This window comes from Marmota flaviventris, chromosome 4 (genome assembly GCF_047511675.1).
Source record: "Marmota flaviventris isolate mMarFla1 chromosome 4, mMarFla1.hap1, whole genome shotgun sequence".
NCBI classification, from domain to species: domain Eukaryota; kingdom Metazoa; phylum Chordata; class Mammalia; order Rodentia; family Sciuridae; genus Marmota; species Marmota flaviventris.
The window spans coordinates 28,470,768-28,491,008 of record NC_092501.1 but is presented as its reverse complement, the minus strand read 5'-3'; the positions used below and the strand labels follow the sequence as shown (position 1 = coordinate 28,491,008).

Genomic DNA, 20,241 nt, shown 5'->3' with positions numbered 1-20,241 from the left:
ATGTACCAGAATTAGACAGCGATGAAGGTTACACAATTTTGACAAAATACCAAAATTCACAGAATTGTATACTTTAAAGGGATGGACTTTACTGGGTGTAATGGTACATGCATGTAACCCCAGATGCTCAAGAGGCTGAGGCAGGAGGATGGCAATTTTAAGGCCAGTCTGGGCAACTTACCAAGACTCTATCTCAAAATTAAATTTTAAAAGGGGATGGGATAGAGTACAGAGATGGAGTGCCCTGGGTTCAGTCCCCATTACTTCAAAAAAAAAAAAGTTGGGGTGAATTTTATGGTCTGAGAATTACTAATTAAAAGATAAACCAATACTATGGGTTTTACAAGGATAAATACACGTTTGGGGACATATCTTAATATGTCATTTCACATTTGGAGTGGCTGCCAAAAAAGAGAAGAGATGAGATTGGGCGTTATGATGGGCTGGAGTAGGCCTTTAACCGCCTACAGTGATAGTACACCACCAACCCACAACCAAGAAAGGCAACCAACTCAATCTTCTGTGCCTGTGGTAAAACCAACAAGTAAACAACATCAACTGGGGATGGAGGTGAGGAAAGGAAAGAGGAAAAACATGTTTATAAATTGTTTTGATGAAGCAAAATATTTATGCTACAATGATGAATAAAAAAATAGCTGGGGGTGTATTCAGTGGTAGAGTTTACTTGGCATGTGCAAGGTCCTGGGTTAGATCTCCAGGACTATAAAAATGAAAAAGAAAAGAAAGAAACAGAATACTACAAATGTAGGAACATGGGAAGTGCAATTATGTAAAAGAATGTACACAAATGATCAAAAGTACAGCAAGCATCTATTAAAGTAGTGTTTATATAAAATAGTGCCGTTCATTGACAGTGTCCCTGCTACAGGCCACCAAAGTATTTAATCTCTTTGTAGTTTAGCTTCCTCGTGTAAAATGGAAATGATAATACGTACTTCCAAAGGTTTTTCTGAGAATTAAATGAGTTGTTTATGCCTTATAAGCTTTCTGTAAGAGCTACCTGGTATTGTTATATTTCTAACTTTTAAAATCATAGGCTCTGACTCAGACTGTTTATCTGTTTGGTCTCAACTACCCATTAATCATTGATTTTCATAGTCTCAATCAGAACCTCAGTTTTCTCAACTATTGTGAGGATTAAAGGGATAACGTATTTGGTGGGTAATAAGCACTCAATACATGTTAAGTAATATTATTAGGAAAAATAACATACTATAATAATCGTAAGGTAGTACAAAAAGTGAATAGAAGACAAAACAAATTTTTCATGTTCTTCCTAATGTATACACTATTTTCATTACACTGATTTGGGGGAATAGTTTATCCAGATCCCTCTATCAAGATGAGTCCCAAGTTATACACCCTGATAAAAACCTTTTTTTTTTTCCTACCAGGAATTGAACCCAGGGCAGTTAACCACTGAGCCACATCCCCAGCCTTTGTTTATATTTTATGTAGAGACAGGGTCTTGCTGATTTGCTTAGGGCCTCAGCTAAATTGCTGAGGCTGGCTTTGAACTCATAATCTTTCTGCCTCATCCTCTGGAGCCACTGGGATTACAGGCGTGCACCCCTGATAGCACTTTGAACATAGCCTTCACAGGAGGGAGCGAGCAATTTCGGGTTCATATCTGTCTTCCTCTATAAAATCTAAGCTTCATCCTGGATGGCATCAGATACACCGAAATCCAGCATAGGGGCTGGCACTTTATCAACTATCAAATATTTATTGGATGGATGAATAAGTAATGAAATAAAAGCATTTTAACATATACATTCTGAAACAGCATACTCATGATATTAGAGGCAAATATTATTTCCTCCATCTAAGAATTGAGAAATTGCTCATCTTATAAAACTAGGAAGATAGAGAACATTCAGATTCTGGGGAGCTATTTTTGGCAGCTCTTCCTTAGGAGATTCAGACCGGCTGAACCTGTCCCTGGGAATCCTTCAGTTGCAGCAGGGCTCTGGGAACCCAGTACTTTTCCAGCACCTCCTGTTCAGCAAAAGGAAAAGTACTTGTCTCTCTAGATGATTTTCACTCGGGGTATGTAAGTCCTTAATCATGACGGAATAGAGACCAGAAAAATGTCTTTCAGTTCACAGGTGAGGAACTGGACTCAGAAACGAAAATTGTTTTTCATAAATCTAACACTTAATAATACAACCAATACAATCAGACCATTTTTACTGTTCTCTTTCTCTTCTCATTATAAAATTATGCTTATCAAAGAAGTTTTTATTACACCAAGGGTAAAACTCTTGACATGTTAAGAGGCAGAAGACTAGAATTGTACATATAATATATTCAATTATAAAATATATAAACATATGGAGAGCATGTGGTTTCTTAATTATTTAATCTATGTAGAAAATAAAAAGAAGTAAACCAAAATATGTGTTTACCTCTAATTCATAGTGTCATAATTCATTTATGTGTTTTCTTTGTGTTATTTTTGAAATATTTTATTTTGGTACCTACAGGGTTTTAAGGAATATCAACCTAAAGTTTCAAGGACATTTTAGTAGTCATTTAACCTGACCTGGATAGTAGACATAATAACATCTACTCAGGGCTCTTATGTGTGTAAGATAATAAAATGTAAAATTTCTTTGTAACTCTTCATTTTTGATAAAAGTATTAAATGTTTTTGTTGTGGTGATAAAATCCTGTGGCCTAAAAGAGGGGCAAGAATCCTTAGCATAACCAGTGTCTTTGTGCTGAGGGGTTTAGGTTGGGAGGGAAGAGAAATCTAAGATCAGGAGAGAAGTAAGAGTTTTTAGTGAGGATATACAACTTAGGGACCATCTAGAGAGAAGGGTCTGAAAAACCCCCAAAATGAGATGCAATGAAGATAGAACAACTTATACATTAGGAAGAACATGAAAAATATTATATTTTGTGTCTTCTGCCCCTATTTCCTATATGAAGGGCTTACTCTATGCCACATACATTATTCCTTTTAATCTTCACAACAGTTGAGAAAACTGACAGGATCTACTGTATTTAAAGGTCATGGCAGGTTTATGGCCCATTCCCTGCAGAATGTGAAAGGCAAACTATAGGATATGACCAACACTTGCTAAGGCCTATCTATTGCCAAACAGAGAAGAAGCTATTTCCACTGTGGGTTATAAAAATTTGTGATGAAAAGAGGTTGTTGTTCTTGGGCTGAGGTTGTGGCTCAGTGGCAGAGCGCTTGCTAGCATATGTGAGGCCCTGGGTTTGGTTCTCAGCACCCCTATAAAAAAATAAAATAAAGGTCCATTGACAACTAAAAAATAAAAGAGGTAACCTTTTCAAGGATGGTGTGTATTAGGCTTTATTCTTTGCAAAACTTTTCTGGCCAATTCTTTGCAGGCTCACAAATGCTACAGAAAATAAAATTTAACACATAGTAATGATTATTTTCATTGTCCAGAGGTGCCAAAGGTAGTATGTGAAATTGTTGTTACTTTTACATATTTAAATGTCATCCATGTAAGTTAGTATGGTCATCTTGGAAAACTGTAATGGAAGTACCATAGAAAACTAAAAACAGAATTGCCATATGACCCAGCAATCTCACCGAAGGGAATATACTGAAAGGATTTGAAATCAGAATGCCAAAGAGATGCCTGTATTCCTGGGTTCCTTGCAAGCTTACTCGCAATAGCCAAGAGAAGGACCCAAGCTATGTCCATCAACAGATGAATAAAATTCAAACCACAGGAAATATCTGTTATTTGTGATAGCAAGGATAAACCCAGAGGGTAGTATGTTAAGTGAAATAAGCCAGGTACAGAGACAAATGCCATATCACCTCACATCATATGTGGAATCTAAAAAGTTGAACTGGTGGAAGTAGAGTGGGTTGATGTTTAACACAGATTGGAGAGTAGGGTAGCCTGGGAAATGGGAGAAGCTGGCCAATGCCTATAAAGCTACAGCTAGATGAGAGGAATAAGTTGCCATTAATGTGATGTACTGTGAATTTTAAAACAGCTAAAAAGTGGATTTCAAATATTTTCATCACAAATAAAAAATACATATGTGAGGTGATAAGACAATTTTCCTGATTTCACCATTCCACAATGGAACAAAACATCACATTGTACCACATAAATATACAAAATTATTATGTCAAAAATAAGGGGGTGGAGTTATAACTCACTGGTAGAGTGCAGTGCTTAGCATGCATGAGGCCCTGGGTTTAATCCCCAGCACCAAAATAAAATGAAACTTATAAAAACCATGACTTTAATGATGCACTCCATTTGTGTACAATGAATTGAAATGCATTTTGATGTCATGTACAACTAAGTGGAACAAGTAAAAAAATAATAAATTTTTTAAAAATGACTTCATTATAAATAAATAAATAATGACCTCTAGTAAATTCACCCAAGAGAAATGAAAACACATGTTCACACAAAAACTTGCACATAATTGTTTAGAGCTGCTTGATTTATAATTGCCAAAAATGGAGAATAACTCAAATTTCCTTTAATAAACTGTGACACATCATAAAATGGAATGCTACACAGCCATACTTTTAAAAAAGTACTGATAAGCACAACAATAGGGATGAATCTTAAATGTATTATGCTAATTTAGTAGGGGATGCCAGATCCAAAAAGACTACATATTGTATTATTCAATTTATGGAGAGGGAAACTATAGGGGAGAAGAGATGATAAACCTCCCCCCTCCCAATTCCAGGAATCCAACTCATTGCCTCCAATATGCTATGCAAGAACTCCACCACTGAGCTATAACCTCAGTCCTATAAGTTTTTAAAAGTCTCTGTCAACGGAACTTCCAGAGCCTAATCCTGCTCCCTAGAGGTAAACACTATTCCATTTCTTGTGTATCCTCTACATTTTAAATCTAATATTTACATATATGCATGTGTGTATATGTATACATATAAATTTATTCATAAAGATGTTGAACACAAAAGGTAGCAAATTCCATGCATTATTCTGCACCTTGATATTTTTCTGCTGTTACTTTAGAGACTTTTTCATATCACAAATACATTGGATCCATTGCATTCTTTTTTCTTGCAGCATAGTATTCCAGTACATAATAGTATCGATGTATTTCAAGTTTCTGAAGGATGGATATTCGTATCTTAAAAAGGAATTAAATAATTTGGACATTTTTACAATATCAAAGGTCGGCTGGAGTTGAGAACAAAGTTTTCACAGATTCAAAAGTAGCTTGCTTCCAGGTTATCTTCTCACGAAAGAGACAAACTCAAGTGGCAGCAAGACAAGGGAGACAGTGGGAAAATTCCTAAGCCAATAGGAAAGTGGTGAGGCAGGGAATTACTGCCGGGTAGCAGTTCTAGGAGGGGTGTCTTACTGCTTGAGTAGAAGGCCACTTCAAGCCAAACCTTCCCCAGGCTGCAGCTCAGACATACTAAAGTGTGTCCCGCTATGCAGGGTGCGGTGATGCTTGGCCACCTCCAGCCTCCCGCGGAGATCCTCCTCCCTGGCGGATTCTGAACCCCCACAGCCTCCGGCCCACGCGCAAGGGCAGCACACGTGGTGACCTGCCTGGGGCCGGGTTCCCAGCTCCAGCTCCTCCTCCCTCCAGCTCTCGCTCGGCTTTCTGCAGTATCACGTGCAGCCGCGCCGGGTGCAGGATGGCGGCGGCGGCGGCAGCAGCAGCAGCAGCAGCGGTGGGTGTCAGGCTCCGGGACTGCTGCAGCCGGGGCGCTGTACTCCTGCTTTTCTTTTCTCTGTCTCCAAGGCCCCCGGCCGCCGCCGCTTGGCTGCTTGGCCTGCGGCCTGAGGACACTGCTGGAGGCCGTGTGTCCCTGGAGGGGGGTACCCTGCGCGCTGCCGAAGGCACCAGCTTCCTCCTGCGAGTCTATTTCCAGCCTGGTGCCGCGGCCCCCGCTGCGCCGGTGCCCGCACCCACCCTTTCCCCCGGGGAGAACGGCACGGGCGATTGGGCCCCACGGCTCGTGTTTATTGAGGAGCCCCCGAGCGGGAGCGGCGTGGCGCCCAGCGCAGTCCCCACGCGTCCCCCGGGACCGCAGCGCTGCCGCGAGCAGAGCGACTGGGCGTCAGATGTGGAGGTCTTGGGGCCCCTGCGCCCCGGGGGCGTGGCGGGCTCGGCCCTGGTCCAGGTGCGGGTGCGAGAGCTGCGCAAGGGCGAGGCAGAGCGGGGCGGCGCGGGCGGTGGCGGGAAGCTCTTCTCGCTGTGCGCCTGGGACGGGCGCGCTTGGCACCACCACGGCGCCGCCGGCGGCTTCCTGCTGCGCGTCCGCCCGCGGCTCTATGGCCCAGGTGGGGACCTGCTGCCGCCCGCTTGGCTGCGGGCGCTCGGGGCGCTCCTGCTGCTGGCCCTGTCCGCCCTGTTCAGCGGCCTGCGCCTGAGCCTGCTCTCGCTGGACCCGGTGGAGTTACGGGTGCTGCGGAACAGTGGCTCGGCCGCCGAGCAGGAGCAGGCGCGCCGCGTGCAGGCCGTGCGCGGCAGGGGGACCCATCTGCTCTGCACCCTGCTCCTGGGCCAAGCCGGAGCCAACGCCGCCCTGGCGGGTTGGCTGTATGCCTCGCTGCCGCCGGGCATCGGGGGGTCGGGGGAAGACTACAGCGAGGCGGGCATTCACTTCCCGTGGCTGCCCGCGCTGGTGTGCACTGGCGCGGTGTTCCTGGGGGCAGAGATCTGCCCCTACTCTGTGTGTTCGCGGCATGGGCTGGCCATCGCCTCGCACAGCGTGTGCCTGACCCGACTCCTGATGGCGGCCGCCTTCCCGGTGTGCTACCCGTTGGGCCGCCTGCTGGACTGGGCGCTGCGCCAGGAGATCAGCACCTTCTACACGCGGGAGAAACTGCTGGAAACGCTGCGGGCAGCGGACCCCTACAGCGACCTGGTGAAAGAGGAACTCAACATCATCCAGGGCGCCCTGGAGTTGCGCACCAAAGTGGTGGAGGAGGTGTTGACCCCCCTCGGGGACTGTTTCATGCTGCGCTCGGACGCGGTGCTGGACTTTGCCACTGTCTCCGAGATACTTCGAAGCGGCTACACTCGCATCCCGGTGTACGAGGGCGACCAGCGCCACAACATTGTGGACATTCTATTTGTCAAGGACTTGGCCTTCGTGGACCCCGACGACTGCACCCCACTTCTCACTGTCACCCGCTTCTACAACAGGCCTCTGCACTGCGTCTTCAATGATACCCGGCTGGACACGGTGCTGGAGGAGTTTAAGAAGGGTGAGCAGTGATCTTTCTCCTCCCCCTAATCCCCCTCCCCTTCAAAGGTATTGCACTTTCATAAAGATGAAGGGCTTCAGGTGCTCAACGCTATCCCCAAACTCAAGGAAGGCCATACCTCATGCTTCCCTGGCTGTTTGCATCTCACTTCTCCCAGCCTTCCTTGCAGCCCACTGAGCCCCAGATCTCTTCCCCTCTACTAGGCTCACCAGGTGCGCCATATTCTTCATTCATTCCATTCCACCAGTATTTTTTCAGTGCCTACCAAATGCCAGATACTGTGTCCCCTGGACTTGGAGGTCACTGCATATTTTCCCACTCATAACAGGGGCACCTCTACAGGTTCCCATAGCAAACATCCTTTGCGTTAAACTCCCTTCAGCACTGGAAGCTCACCTAACTCCATTGCTGGACAGCTCCAGTTGCTGACAATCTCTTCCTTACACAGAGCAGAAATATCTGCCTCCAAAGTTTCCTAGTTATATGGGGTAGAGTAAGCCTCAGGCACCTCCAACGTTCTTCCTCCATATTTAACTTAGCATCTACCATTTATTGGACCCAAACAATACTCGAGTTGGGATTAGATGTGGCTAAAGGTGTTGAGTTCTTGTACTTCTGGGAACTCCAGCCCCATAGTAGATCTGAACTTGAGGAAATATTCGGGCAGAAAGGAGACCTTAGAAACTTGCATATCCAAATGAGAGGGGTTTCCTTCATCACAGCCACCATTCCTCCCTCACCTCTTTACCATAAGCTTGGTGTCAAACCGAGCTATATGACATGTTGATTCCATGGCTGGGATTTGTCTTTAGAAACTGCCATCTGAGACTGAGTACCAGTTCACTCAAGAGAGGTCAGCCTGGATACTTGAGTCAGTCCCCTTGGGATTATGTTTGTCTGCCCCCCATCCTCCCACCCCAGTTCACCAGATTGGGCCCAGAAGAGCCCCTGGTTGTTTTTGAAAATCAAATCTACCTCGAGGATTCACATTGAGAGCATTTAAGCCTATCTCACAGACCTTGAAAACAACTCCAGCCATGGTTTAAGAACAGTCACATGGTTAGAATAAATTTAGAACTTTACAGAATAACTGTTTTGAAGGACACACTCATTTGTAATACTTACTAAAAATAAACAAACAAAAGTCAATCCCCTGACTTTAGAATCAGACTTCAAATGTAGCTTTCCTGTGGCTAGAAGATCTCTCATTTGATTGTATTTTTTATACATTTTTTTTCTGTCAAAAATTCAACCTTATTATCACAGGTATATTCTCTAGGACTTTTGAGTATAAAGAAAAATCGGGGGTCTTCCTCCTGCCACAGTATTTTTGAAGTTATGTTAAAAATCAAAACATATCCTAGGGAGGGGGGAAAAAAGTCTAAAAGCTAATTTTAGTCTCAGATTTGGTGGGAGCCCTAGACTTTGTGTTGTTATTAGGAGAAGGGGAGGGAAATGTGAATATGGCAGCTATTTTAGCCCAGTCTGGGCTAATGCCTCCCTTTCTCCCATCTGTCTCCCTGAATCCTTGCAGTACTGGTTCCCACGGCACTCTGTGGTCCATCCATCAGTTTGTAGAACTATGCTTACATTTTGTATTTCCTGCAGAAGTAGAGTCTTGAAACTGGGTGTAACAGCTATGGAAAAAAATCTGTATTTGTTTACTAGAGCTGCCATAACAAAATGCCACAGACTGGGTGACTTGAATAACAGAAATTTATTTTCTCACAGATCAGGGGTCTGGAAGTCCAAGATCAAGGTATCACTATGTTTGGTTTCTTCTGAGGCCTCTCTCCTTGGTTTGCAGACAGCTAGCCACCTTCTTACTTCTTGACGTGGTCTTTCCTCTGTATACTGCATATTTGTTGTCTTCTTGTGCGTCTAGGTTTCCTCTTCTCACTAGTTTAGATTAGGACCCAATCTAATGGCCTCATTTTAACTTAACCACTGTGATAGGTAAGATAGTGGTTAAAGTACTGCCAGAAGACATTTTTTAATGCAATTCTTTTTGAACCCCTTCATTCCTTCGCTTAGTACTAATTGAGCATCTATATGATTTTAGACAACAATGGAGACAAGACTGCCCTCAGTAAGTTAACAGTCTGTGGAACTTACAATGACAATAAGAACCATCTTTGTAAGCAGGAGTTATCTTATTAACCTTGCAACCCCGGCACCTATATTTTAATAATCTGTTCAGAAAGGCTGACATTGATCTGAAATGAGTGGCTGTGCAGAACCTTCTGAATCTGGTGAAACAAGCTTGTTAGTGTCTGTTAGTACTCTATGGTTAGTGGATCAGTGTAGAGAAGCTGTCCATTAAGGTGAATACCAGGCCAAGGAAGATACTTCCACATCCTTTCAGAACCTGGCCTTGCCGTTTCTTCATTGTGGTCCATGAACCAGCATTAATCTCAATGAGAACTTATTAGAAATGCAGAACTTCATGCCCCACCCCAAAGCAATTGCATGAAAGTCTGCATTTTAACAAGCCCTCAGGTGGCTCATGTGTCTATTAAAATTTGAGAAGCATTACATTCAGAGGACCTTTATTCATAGTGCTTGGTAGATCTATTTAGGATGGAAGACAAGGAATAATGAACCAAGTTGTGTCCGGCTCCAAGCTATATAATACAGTGGTCAATTTCTGTAAGAGTTTGTACCATAGATTAGGAGAGGAAAACCGAGTTGAACTGGTTTTCTTTGCCTTTAAAAATAACTTTTAAAGTAAGTCTTTAATAGCTCTTCCATTTTGCTTACTTCCTTGCATCTCAGTAACTTAACCACCTACACAAACCCCTTAGGAGGCAGAAAAGGAAAATGATTATATTAATAGGAACAACAGTTAACATTAATTGAAGGACCACTCTGCCAGGCACCATGCCAAGCCTTTTGCATACTCAGAACAACACTCCTGGGTAGGTATTATTAACTCCATTTTACAGATGAAGAAACTAAAGCTCAGATCAATAATATGACTTGCTCAGCTTTCTGTAACTAATAACTGACTGAATTGTGATTGAGCAAGGTCTGTAAAGCCCCAGTACCTGTTATTTTTTCCTGACTTCTTCAGTCTTGTTCCTCCAATCTGGAATCCCTGCCACCCACAGGGTTCAGCTGACCTTGCCTCTGACTTGCTGACCATGGCTGATTCATCTTCAGTATTTGTGGGTTAGAAATGTAGCTTTAATAATTACAACAATTGCTAGATGTGGTGGCATACACCTGTAGCCCCATAATTTGGGAGGCTGAGACATGAGTATCACAGATTCAAGATCAGTCTTGGTAATTTAGCAAGACCCTGCCTCGGAAAATGGACCAAGGGATGTAGCTTGGTGATAAAGCACCCTTGGGTTCAATCCTCAGTACCAAAGAGTTTAATAATAATTACAGTAATTGCTAATATGCACATTGAACTTTACAAAATATTTCTATCTCCCTTTTCTTGTCTGAAATAGCAGATGACCCTAAGACCCAGAGGGTTATTTGGCTTGCCTGAGATAATCACCCAGCCTGTATATTTCAAGACCCAGATTCTAAACCAGATTACATTACTCCAAAGCTCTTTGTTCATATGAGTTGTAGGTCTTTAGAAATAGGGAAAAGGAAAATGGCCTTTCAAGTTGGCATTCTAGCTTCACAAAAGGGAACTATATTTCTCCCCCACAGGACTATGAGTTCCTTGAGGGAAGAGAATGAATCTTATTTAGTTTGTGTTCTTAGGACAAGCGTAGGGTTCACCATGGTGAGGGAATGCATTCATAAACATATTTCTTGAATAGCTAACTTCTGTATCTCTGTTTGAGTGAGTAAACCCTAGATACAGAATAATTAGTGTTGTCTCACTGACCACAGCAAATATCACCTCTTCTTCTCCCAAGGTTTCTATCTATGTTAGTGGTGTCATTGTCCCTTCAGTTCCCTGGGCTAGAAACCTCTCCTTCACTACCCACCCTCATCCTAATGATTGTCTTCATCTGCTGAAGCTGCCATAACAAAATACCATGCACTGGGTGGCTTAAACAACAGAAATGTATTTTCTCACAATTTAAAGTCTAGAAGTCACAGATGGAGGTTCTAGACAAATCAGTTTCTGGTGAGGGCTCTTTTCCTGGCTTGCAAATGACTTCCATCTCTCTGTATCCTCACATGGCGTTCCCTGAGGGCATATGCAGACAACAAGAGAGCCCTAATCTCTCTTCTTAGAAAGCCAACCATCCTATTGGATTAGGGCCAATTTATTACCTCATTTAACCTTGATTGCTTCCTTACAGGCTCCCCTGGGGGTTAGGGCTTCTACGTTTGAATTCATTGGGAACCCAAGCTTTTACTCCATAATACTCACCAAAGTCCTGTCGTTCAAATCATAGCAATTATCAGTATTGCATCCAACCTGTTTTTGGAACCTATACATAATTTAGTCCACTATTTTCTCCACGTGGGTTATTCATTAATTTTATTCAACAAATAGTTACGTGATACCTCCTGTGTAAGCATAGAGGGAAAGAACTAAGTGTGGTTCCTGTCTGCCTGAAGGTTTCATTCTAATACAAAAAGAAGTAATTAAACAAATGGGATGGTGAGTAAGAGCCTAAGCTTTAGTTGCAGTTTACCTAGATTGATACTGGCGTTGAGCAAATTACTTAACTCTATGTGTATCTTGTTATCTGTAAAATGAAGATAGTAATAGTATTTACTCATAAGATTGTTTGTTAAGATTATTACATTAAAATGCGGATTTAGTACCTGCCATCCTCTAAGTGCTAAGTAAATGTTAGCCATAATTATTAAATATAAATACAATTTTATTACTCATTTGTGCAAGTGCCTCCTAAGAAGTTATGCTTCTTCAAATCTTCATCTCCCTCAAATCCATCTTCTCCAGTACCACTAAAATAATCTCTCGTAATGACGTCCCCAGTTTAAAACCCTCGTGTAGCTTCCACCAACCACAGGATAAAGTTAAGCTGGGAATGGGGTTGGCGATGCCTTCATGACCTGCTGCTGCCTGCCCACCCCCAGCGCCCTGCTCCTGCCACAGTGTAAGGCTCCGGAAACCCTCCATTCTGCAGCTGCACAGTGCTGTTTTCTTGTTTTTGTCCCTTGACTCATGCTCTACTCTGTCAGGAACATGCTTTGCCTGACTAATCCATCCTCAGCCCCTCCTTTAACGCTCAGCTCAGGGAAACTTCTTTGTAGACCTCAATTTTGGCCAACCTCCTTGTTCAGTATATTTGTATCTATTACTGAACTAACAAGCTATTCTATCAGTGTGTTTACAAGTGCCCCCCGCCTCCATGTAATGAGCATCTGCAGTGCAAGGCTGTCCCATCTCTTTGTAGCTCTAGCCCCAGCACCTAATGAATATGACACTCAGTGAATTTTCAATAAATTATGAACAGCTAACTGAAGGAGTTAAACTGTAATAACTTGAAAGGGATCTTCAGAGCTCAAGTAAATGAATCATTCATTATCCCTAGTCCAATTGTTTTGGACTACGCAGCAGAACAAATCAAACTTTCAAACTTTAGATGTTTGAAGAAAAGTGCTGCATGTATTATTTTTCTGCCTCTTTAGGTACATTCATATATTGCAACAATTCTTTTTGTGTGTGTGTTCAAAGCATTGTGCTAAAGTTGGGCATATGAGACCCAAAAAAAAACTGCTCCCCTAAAGCAGGACTCATTTTTCTCCATGACTTCCAATGATATGGCAATTCAAAATCTTAATGTTTGAGCCTGTGGGTAAGACAGACCTGTACCTACACATTAAAACAAAAGAAATGTAAAATGCAGTGGGAATGTGGAGGACAAAGTAACTATGTTTAAGTGACATATTTTGCTTTTATAAAATTTTTATTGCAGTTTATAAGTTTCTATTCTTCATATAGAAAAATTTTAAATATAGAACAGTAGATAAAAGAAGTAATAATCATACCACTATCATGAAATAATAACTCTTAATATTTGTTGTATTAAAAATATATTACATAGAACAACCACCTTAATCAAATTCTTCAAAAGAAAGTAAAAGGAAAACTCATGATCCTACCATCCTCCGCAAATCAAATGTCCCATTCTAACCCCTGGAGTAATCATCCTGTACGTTAGGATTATTTTCACTACAGTTTCCTCAGGGTTGAGCTCTATAATTGGAGAAGCCTAAATTATAAAATGGAACCTTTGGGGACTTATTATACTTCTAAAATTTACTTTTCTAATAGATTATTTTTAGGAGAAAACCAGCCCTGTATAGACAACAGGGGAAAGGAATAGTCTGTTTTCTGAAGCCCAAGGAATTACAGAACTGGTAGGTAACTCAGATAACCTAGCTCTGCTGAGTTAGTAACATCTTCCTCCTAAACTGAAGACAGCTCAACCCACATGTGCGTGGTTGCTGTTTCCTGTAGACTAGCTGGCTGTAAAATGCCAATTGCAGTTTTCATATTCAGTCTTTGCTCATTTATTGATTCATTCAGATATTTTTAAACTCCACTTTGGACTAGGCACTAACCTGGGCCTGGGAATACAGTAGTCAGCCCGACAGACATTGGCCAGCCATTTTGGAGCTAAAAGGTACTCTCTTCCATGTTAGATCTTTCTGCAAGGGATCTGTTACCTAAAGTATATCAAATCAGCCAATAAGTGCTCCCGGCCCAGATGCACACTGTAACCTTTCCACCAAAGAATAATCTGGTTGAAAAAGTCAGTGTTTTATTGTAGACTCCAAATTCTGATCTGAACTATTTATCTTCTTTGTCACCCATGAAAGAAAATAAAAAGTTGTTTTTACTCAAAGTTACATTTCACTGGTAAAATTAGATGTAATATGCCTTAAGTGTGTGAAACATTGCTAAGTAATTAGTAATATTTAGAATGAGGTGTTTACCTTCTACACAGTAGGGCAAACTGTAGACAAAGCATAGTCTCTCATATACAGGGAGAAAACAAAAGGAAACAAAAGATGAAAATAATTAAACAAGATGGTAAAATTGTAAGTTTACTTCTCTTTAAAATTTTTTCATTATGATTGTTATAATGTTGTTATGTAATATTTTTTTATTTCCCCTCTCTAGCCTGGCAAAAGAAATGCTAGATAACAATAGAATCTGAGCTAGAAGGGGCACAAAAACCTCAGGGGGGAAAATATGTAACTCAAGCTTTCTTATTTTTAGATTTAGCCTTCTTTTCAGGCGTACCAGCCTTCATTGCCAGACTTTCTTTTTATCTAATCTAAATCCTGCAATCTGCAGTTAAATTCTATTTTCTCTTTTTAGCATCTTTCCTGGGTTCCTTTTTATCTGAAGAGTACTGTCGCTCACCTTGTTTCCATGTTTTAACCCCCATGTGCATTTAGCTGTGTTTCTACCTTCCTTAAAGCATTTGAGTTTTTCTGGGGGAGGGTCTGTGAGTGTCCCTGCTTTCCTAAGCTGGTTTATCTCCAGGTTGGTGTTTGGGGACATCTGAACCTCCAATAAATAACTCTCAATGCTCTTTATTTTCTGTTGCATGTTCCTTTCCAATTTGAGGATCTTTTCCATTCTTCCTGTCTTCATTCATCCTCCCTTTCTTTCCTTCCTTCCTTTTTTCCTTCTTTTTGTGTATTGACAGGGCAATATTCTATGTCAGGCCTGTGCTTGGCACTGGGGATACAGTGTGGACCAGACAGACATCCTTCCTGCCTTCCTGGGGCTTGCAGTCTAAGAGGGAGAGTGTCACTAACCAACAAACTGCTATATGTAGTTTGAAGAAAGTATATGGAGCTCTGAGAATATAATGGGGGTACTGAACTGGTCTTGTGGGTGAGGGTTGATTCTCCCTCCCTAAGTCTGAACTCGAAAGGGTGGTGAGAAGGAGTTTGTCAGATCAAGAGCTCTCCAGAAGAGAGCAGACATGCTCTGAGGAAGGAAGGCCAGTATGGGTGCCATGTTGGATTCCATTAGGGATAATACTTCTCCACCAACCAAACTTCCCTCTCCCGTCTGTGATCGTCTGGGCAGTTCAGTTCTGTAACATTACTGCACACCTGGTCTCTAGCAGACAGACAGAGATGTAAATGTGGGAACATGAAGGGAGGAGAGGCCCTGGTGAAAAGGCTGATCCAAGGCAGCCTGGGGTACACACAAGGACAGCCAGAAAGGGGAAATCATCCCTGGTTGACTTAGGATAACTTCTCTGAGGAAGTAGAATTTCAGTTTGGCCTTTAAAGGAGAGGGACCGTGATCATCAATTATGAAGGGAAAGAGCGTTCCAGCTGAGGCAGGAGTCTGAGCTAGAAAAATAAAGGCAGAGTGGAGCCGACACTATATTTGAATGCTGGTAAAGCAATTATCATAATGTTGCTTTTCTTCCAGCAAAATGTGGAACCAAGCAGAATGAAGTACTTGTCGAACATAATTTTTATTCCCTTCAAGTGCCAAAGCAGTATATTTTAACCATTTTTGGTAGTGCTATTTCTAAAATGTTTTATACCCATTCCTGCTTTCCTTAATAAAGGACCCTAAATATAACTTCATCTTTTCTTAATGACATAGGATCATGGTCATGAGAATGTAGTTATTTTATGCTGTATTGTAAAGCAGTTCTCTGTCCACTTTTTAACCTTTTCTGTCCTCTATCAGCTGTTCTATCTGCATTTGCCTCTGGCAAATCCTTGCCTCACCATACTCTTTAGTGGCCACTTTGTCCATCTCACTTATGAATTCTATTTTACTGAGAAACCAAGTAAGCATACACGTTGAGAATTATGTACCTGGTATACAGTAAGCTTCAATAAGTGGTGATTGAATGAATGATTACTTAGGCTTTGATTGGGAGCAGAAGGCATGAAGTTGAGGGAGGGACCTGGGACAGTTCCTTCTGGGACCAGATTCAAAGCCGTGCAGAGTCAGACCTCCAGATAATGGGTCGTTAGTCTGCTATTTTTGCAGTGTTGCTTAGCAAGCCAAATTGCCAACTGGCTTAGATTCTAGTGACTAACAACTATATTTTCATGCCCTAGTGATGTTGGTTACCATGGTTCTCTGGCTGACACAGTTGGCTTTTTTATAATTGCTTTTTAGTAGCTCAAGAATTCTTTTTTTTTTTTTGGTGATAAAGGTGTAAATTACTCCGTTTATGAAAAAGTAAAGTGAGACAGTGATGACAAAGTGCAGTTCTTTTTTTATTTTATTTTTAACCAGAGAAAGAGACAGTTTTGTTTTTCCAAGTCAGGGTGGGTTGGTAGGATAATATTTTTGTGTTTCTCTTCCTGATTTGGTAGAAAATGGTCATATAGATTTAAAACACACACACACACACACACACACACACACACACACACACACACCTAGAACTTGTTAGGTTAGCTTTATCTCATCTTTTTTTTTTTTTTTTTTTTTTAATTTTTTTTTTTTATTGGTTGTTCAAAACATTACACAGCTCATGACATATCATCTTCCATACATTTGATTCAAGTGGGTTATGAACTCCCATTTTTTACCCCAAATACAAGTTGCAGAATCGCTTTATCTCATCTTATTCCAGAGGAGTTCTTCCATAAACACCGAGGCACTGTTAAAATTCTGATATATGATATGTCATACACACACACACAAAAAAACCCCACCCTATAAAGCCAAACTGTTTTTATAGCCTGGGACTATTTAGACTTATAAAAGTATAGAACTTTAGAACCAGAAAAGGAACTTTGGAAAGCATCTGGTCCCAATCTTTACTTCTAAGGAGGAGGAAACTGAGGCCCTGAAAGGACCAATAATCAAAACAGCAACAATTACCCCTCATAGTTACAAAGCCCTCACATTTTCAAAGATCTTTCCAAAAGAGTAACTCATTTTGTACTCAGTGTGACTGCAAGAGCAGCATTTTCCACCCCCACTTTGTATGTGAGACACCTGGGATCCAGACTCCAGTGTCCTGCTGGATGTTCATCTGTCGAGGAGATAGAACCAGCACCCTCATCTGTGACTCGCTGCTCCGGTTCATAGAGACACAGGCACAGATGGAGAGTCCTGGAGGCCTGGGTTCTGGCCCCAGTCTCTCTGTTTCCTAGCTGGGTGAGTAAGGCAGGTCCCTCTGCCACGGAGGCTGATTTTATTTCTTCTTGAAAGGAGAATCATGATACTCCATTGAAAGTTCACTGTGAAGGGTAAAGAGAATTCTGGCACAGCACTCCACCATTTGCCTTGTACCTCCCTGATCTAGTTAACTGAATTATAACTAGTTATGAGTATAATGAATCCTTTTTCTGATCTAACCCATGTAAAACTCACAATATATAAGAAGAAAATAAAATTGAGAGCTTGACTCTGGATAGGGCCCAGGAGACCACAGTTGCATTGTGGCGGGTTCCTTATATTTCTTTTTTTTTTTTTTTTTTTTACTCTTAACACTGGGATGGGACTTTATTTTTTTTTATTGGTTGTTCAAAACATTATAAAGCTCTTTACATATCATATTTCCTATATTAGATTCAAGTTGGTTATGAACTCCCAATTTTACCCCAAATACAGATTGCAGAATCACATCGGTTCTTTATCCTGTCATCAGTTAGAATTAGGTTTCCTCCCCCATCTCTCTATCCTTCCTCAGATAGCTTTTAAGCTTAAAAAAATGATAATATAAATAAATATCATATCCTTACAAATAAAACCATTCAAAACTCTAAGCAGTCCACTAAAATAAAACATCAGTCTAAACATGGGAAAGCATTGGAAAGTGGGACTCTGACTCCTTTTGCCCTGCCCATTCAAAGCTCTTTTCATCACTATAAACTCACTTGTGAGTTCTGCGCATTAGTCTGTATATTTTCCTGTACACTTTTATTAAGAGCAATGTGCCCATTGCTCTTAATAAATCAGCTGAGCATACCTGAGATTTGGCTTGAAATGTGGAATCCCTATTACGTTAGAAAGCACAAAGGCTGGGGCTGGGGTTGTGGCTCAGTGGTAGAGCGCTCACTTAGCAGGTGTGAGGCCCTGGGTTCAATCCTCGGCACCACATAAAAATGAAATAAAGATATTGTGTCCACCTACAACTAAAAACTAAATATTTTTAAAAAACGAAAAAAGAATGACATAAAGGAAGAAATATTTATTTTGGTTCATGCTTTCAGGGATTTCAGACCATCATCCGGTGGCTCCACTGCTGTGACCTGTGATGAGCAGAGCATCCTGGCAGAGAGGGAAAAGAGCTGCTCACTGCCTGGTGGCCAGGAAGCAGAGAAAGGGAGAAGGGGGCTGAGGACAAGATGTACCCTTCTAGGGCATGCCTTCAGTGACCTACTTTCTGCAACTAGATCTCATCTCCTAAAGTTTCCACCACTTCTCAATAATATCATCACATTATTAATCTATCCCTGGGTTAATCCATTGATGACATCAGAGTCCTTGAGCTCCAGTTACTTTCCAAGAATTCCACCTCTGAACATTGCTGCCTTGGGAACCAAGTCTTCAACACGTGAGCCCTTGGAGGACATTCCAGATCTAAATCATAATACCTACCCTTCATACAGTATTCCTGAACTCCATTAGCTATAGTTCCATTCTTCCGGTTATTCAGGTCAAAACTTCTCTTTTCTATTTCACCCCCTATCCAGTCCTTCATGTAGGCTCTGCTTTTAAACATGACTAGAGAATCTGACATCTCTCCACTGCCCCTGCAGCCATCTCAGTCCAAGTCACCAGTTACCTCACTTTTGGATTATTGCCAGAGCTATATCTATCAGGTCTCTCTGCTTCCTCCTCTGCCTACATTGTGTTTATTTTTAACACAAAAGCTAAAGAGTTTCTTTTAAAACATAAGTCAGACCATGTCACTTTTTTTTTTTTCAAAGAAAAATAAAAACACAAAGTCCACAGTGGATTTTTCTGATACAATAAAAACCAACACCTTTACAAAGGCCTCTCAGGCTTAGTTACACCTACACCTGCCCATCCTTCTTGACCTTGATACCCACCACTGTCCTTTCCCACTCCTTGCCCTTCCATAAACACATCAGTTACACTCTGAACTCAGGGCCTTTGCATCTTGTACTACAAAGATATCAGCAACTTTAGATCGTTATTCAAACATCACCTTTTCTAGGAGTTTGTCCCTGATCTCCCAGACACCCAAGATGATCTCATAGTTCTTCCCTGCTTTGCATTCCCCTTAGCACTGGGCTATTTATCCTACATGTTTATCTGGTTTATCATCTGTCATCTCCACTTGCAAGAGTATTAGTTGCAGGAGAAAAATTATATTATCTACTGTGTTCATGGGTTCATTTTTAGTACCTAGAGGAGTATTGGGCATGTTTAAGCATCTGATAAATGCTTACTAAGAGAGTTAGAGTAGAAGAATTGGGGAAATGTAGGGATTTTTGCAAAATAGAAGCAAAAGAAAAGAAGATACAAGATGATCCTGTGTTCTGACTGGGGTTGGTGGTGTCATTTACTGTAGTGAAGAGGAAGAAGAGTAGAGACAGTGAGTCTCAAACATGAGGTCCTAATTGGTAAGTGATTTTGACAAGATAAGGGGACAGCTCAGGCAAATGTCTAAAATAGGATGAGAGTTCAAAACAGACACTGATGTTGAGTTAGAAACCTAGTTCTTAGGGGAAGGGTGATGGTGACATTCAAAATGATGGGCTCTGCTGAGAGCTTTGATCAAAAGAAAGAGAAGAGCAGGGGATCAAGAGCTGGAGCAGGGGTTTTTACTGCAACAGCTCATTGGAATCACCTGAAGTTTTGAACACCTCATACCAATGCCCCCACCAAGTATAGATCAATAAGATCAGATGATGGTTATCAATAGGTTTGAAAGATTCCCAGGTGATTCTCAATGCAACAGCATTGAGAGTCACTAAGGTAGGGTCTTTAATATATATTTATCTGTAAGTGAGGATAAAATAAAGGAATCCACAATGGAAACATAAAAGTAGCTATCATAAGGATAGGAAGAAAATTAAGAAGGTAGTCTAAGCCAGTTCATCTCAACCTCAAATTTGTATAAGAATCACTTGGAGA

General features: G+C 41.5%; 1 protein-coding gene across 1 annotated transcript in view; it reads left to right on the top strand.

The window, feature by feature from the left end:
* The first annotated feature begins 438 nt into the window (after positions 1 to 438).
* Positions 439 to 20,241, top strand: part of Cnnm1 (cyclin and CBS domain divalent metal cation transport mediator 1) — a 56,136-nt gene continuing 36,333 nt past the window's right edge. The window contains exons 1-2 of the mRNA XM_034635846.2: positions 439 to 544; positions 5,454 to 7,235. Coding sequence (XP_034491737.2) covers positions 439 to 544; positions 5,454 to 7,235 — 1,888 coding nt within the window. The remainder of the gene's footprint in view (positions 545 to 5,453; positions 7,236 to 20,241) is intronic.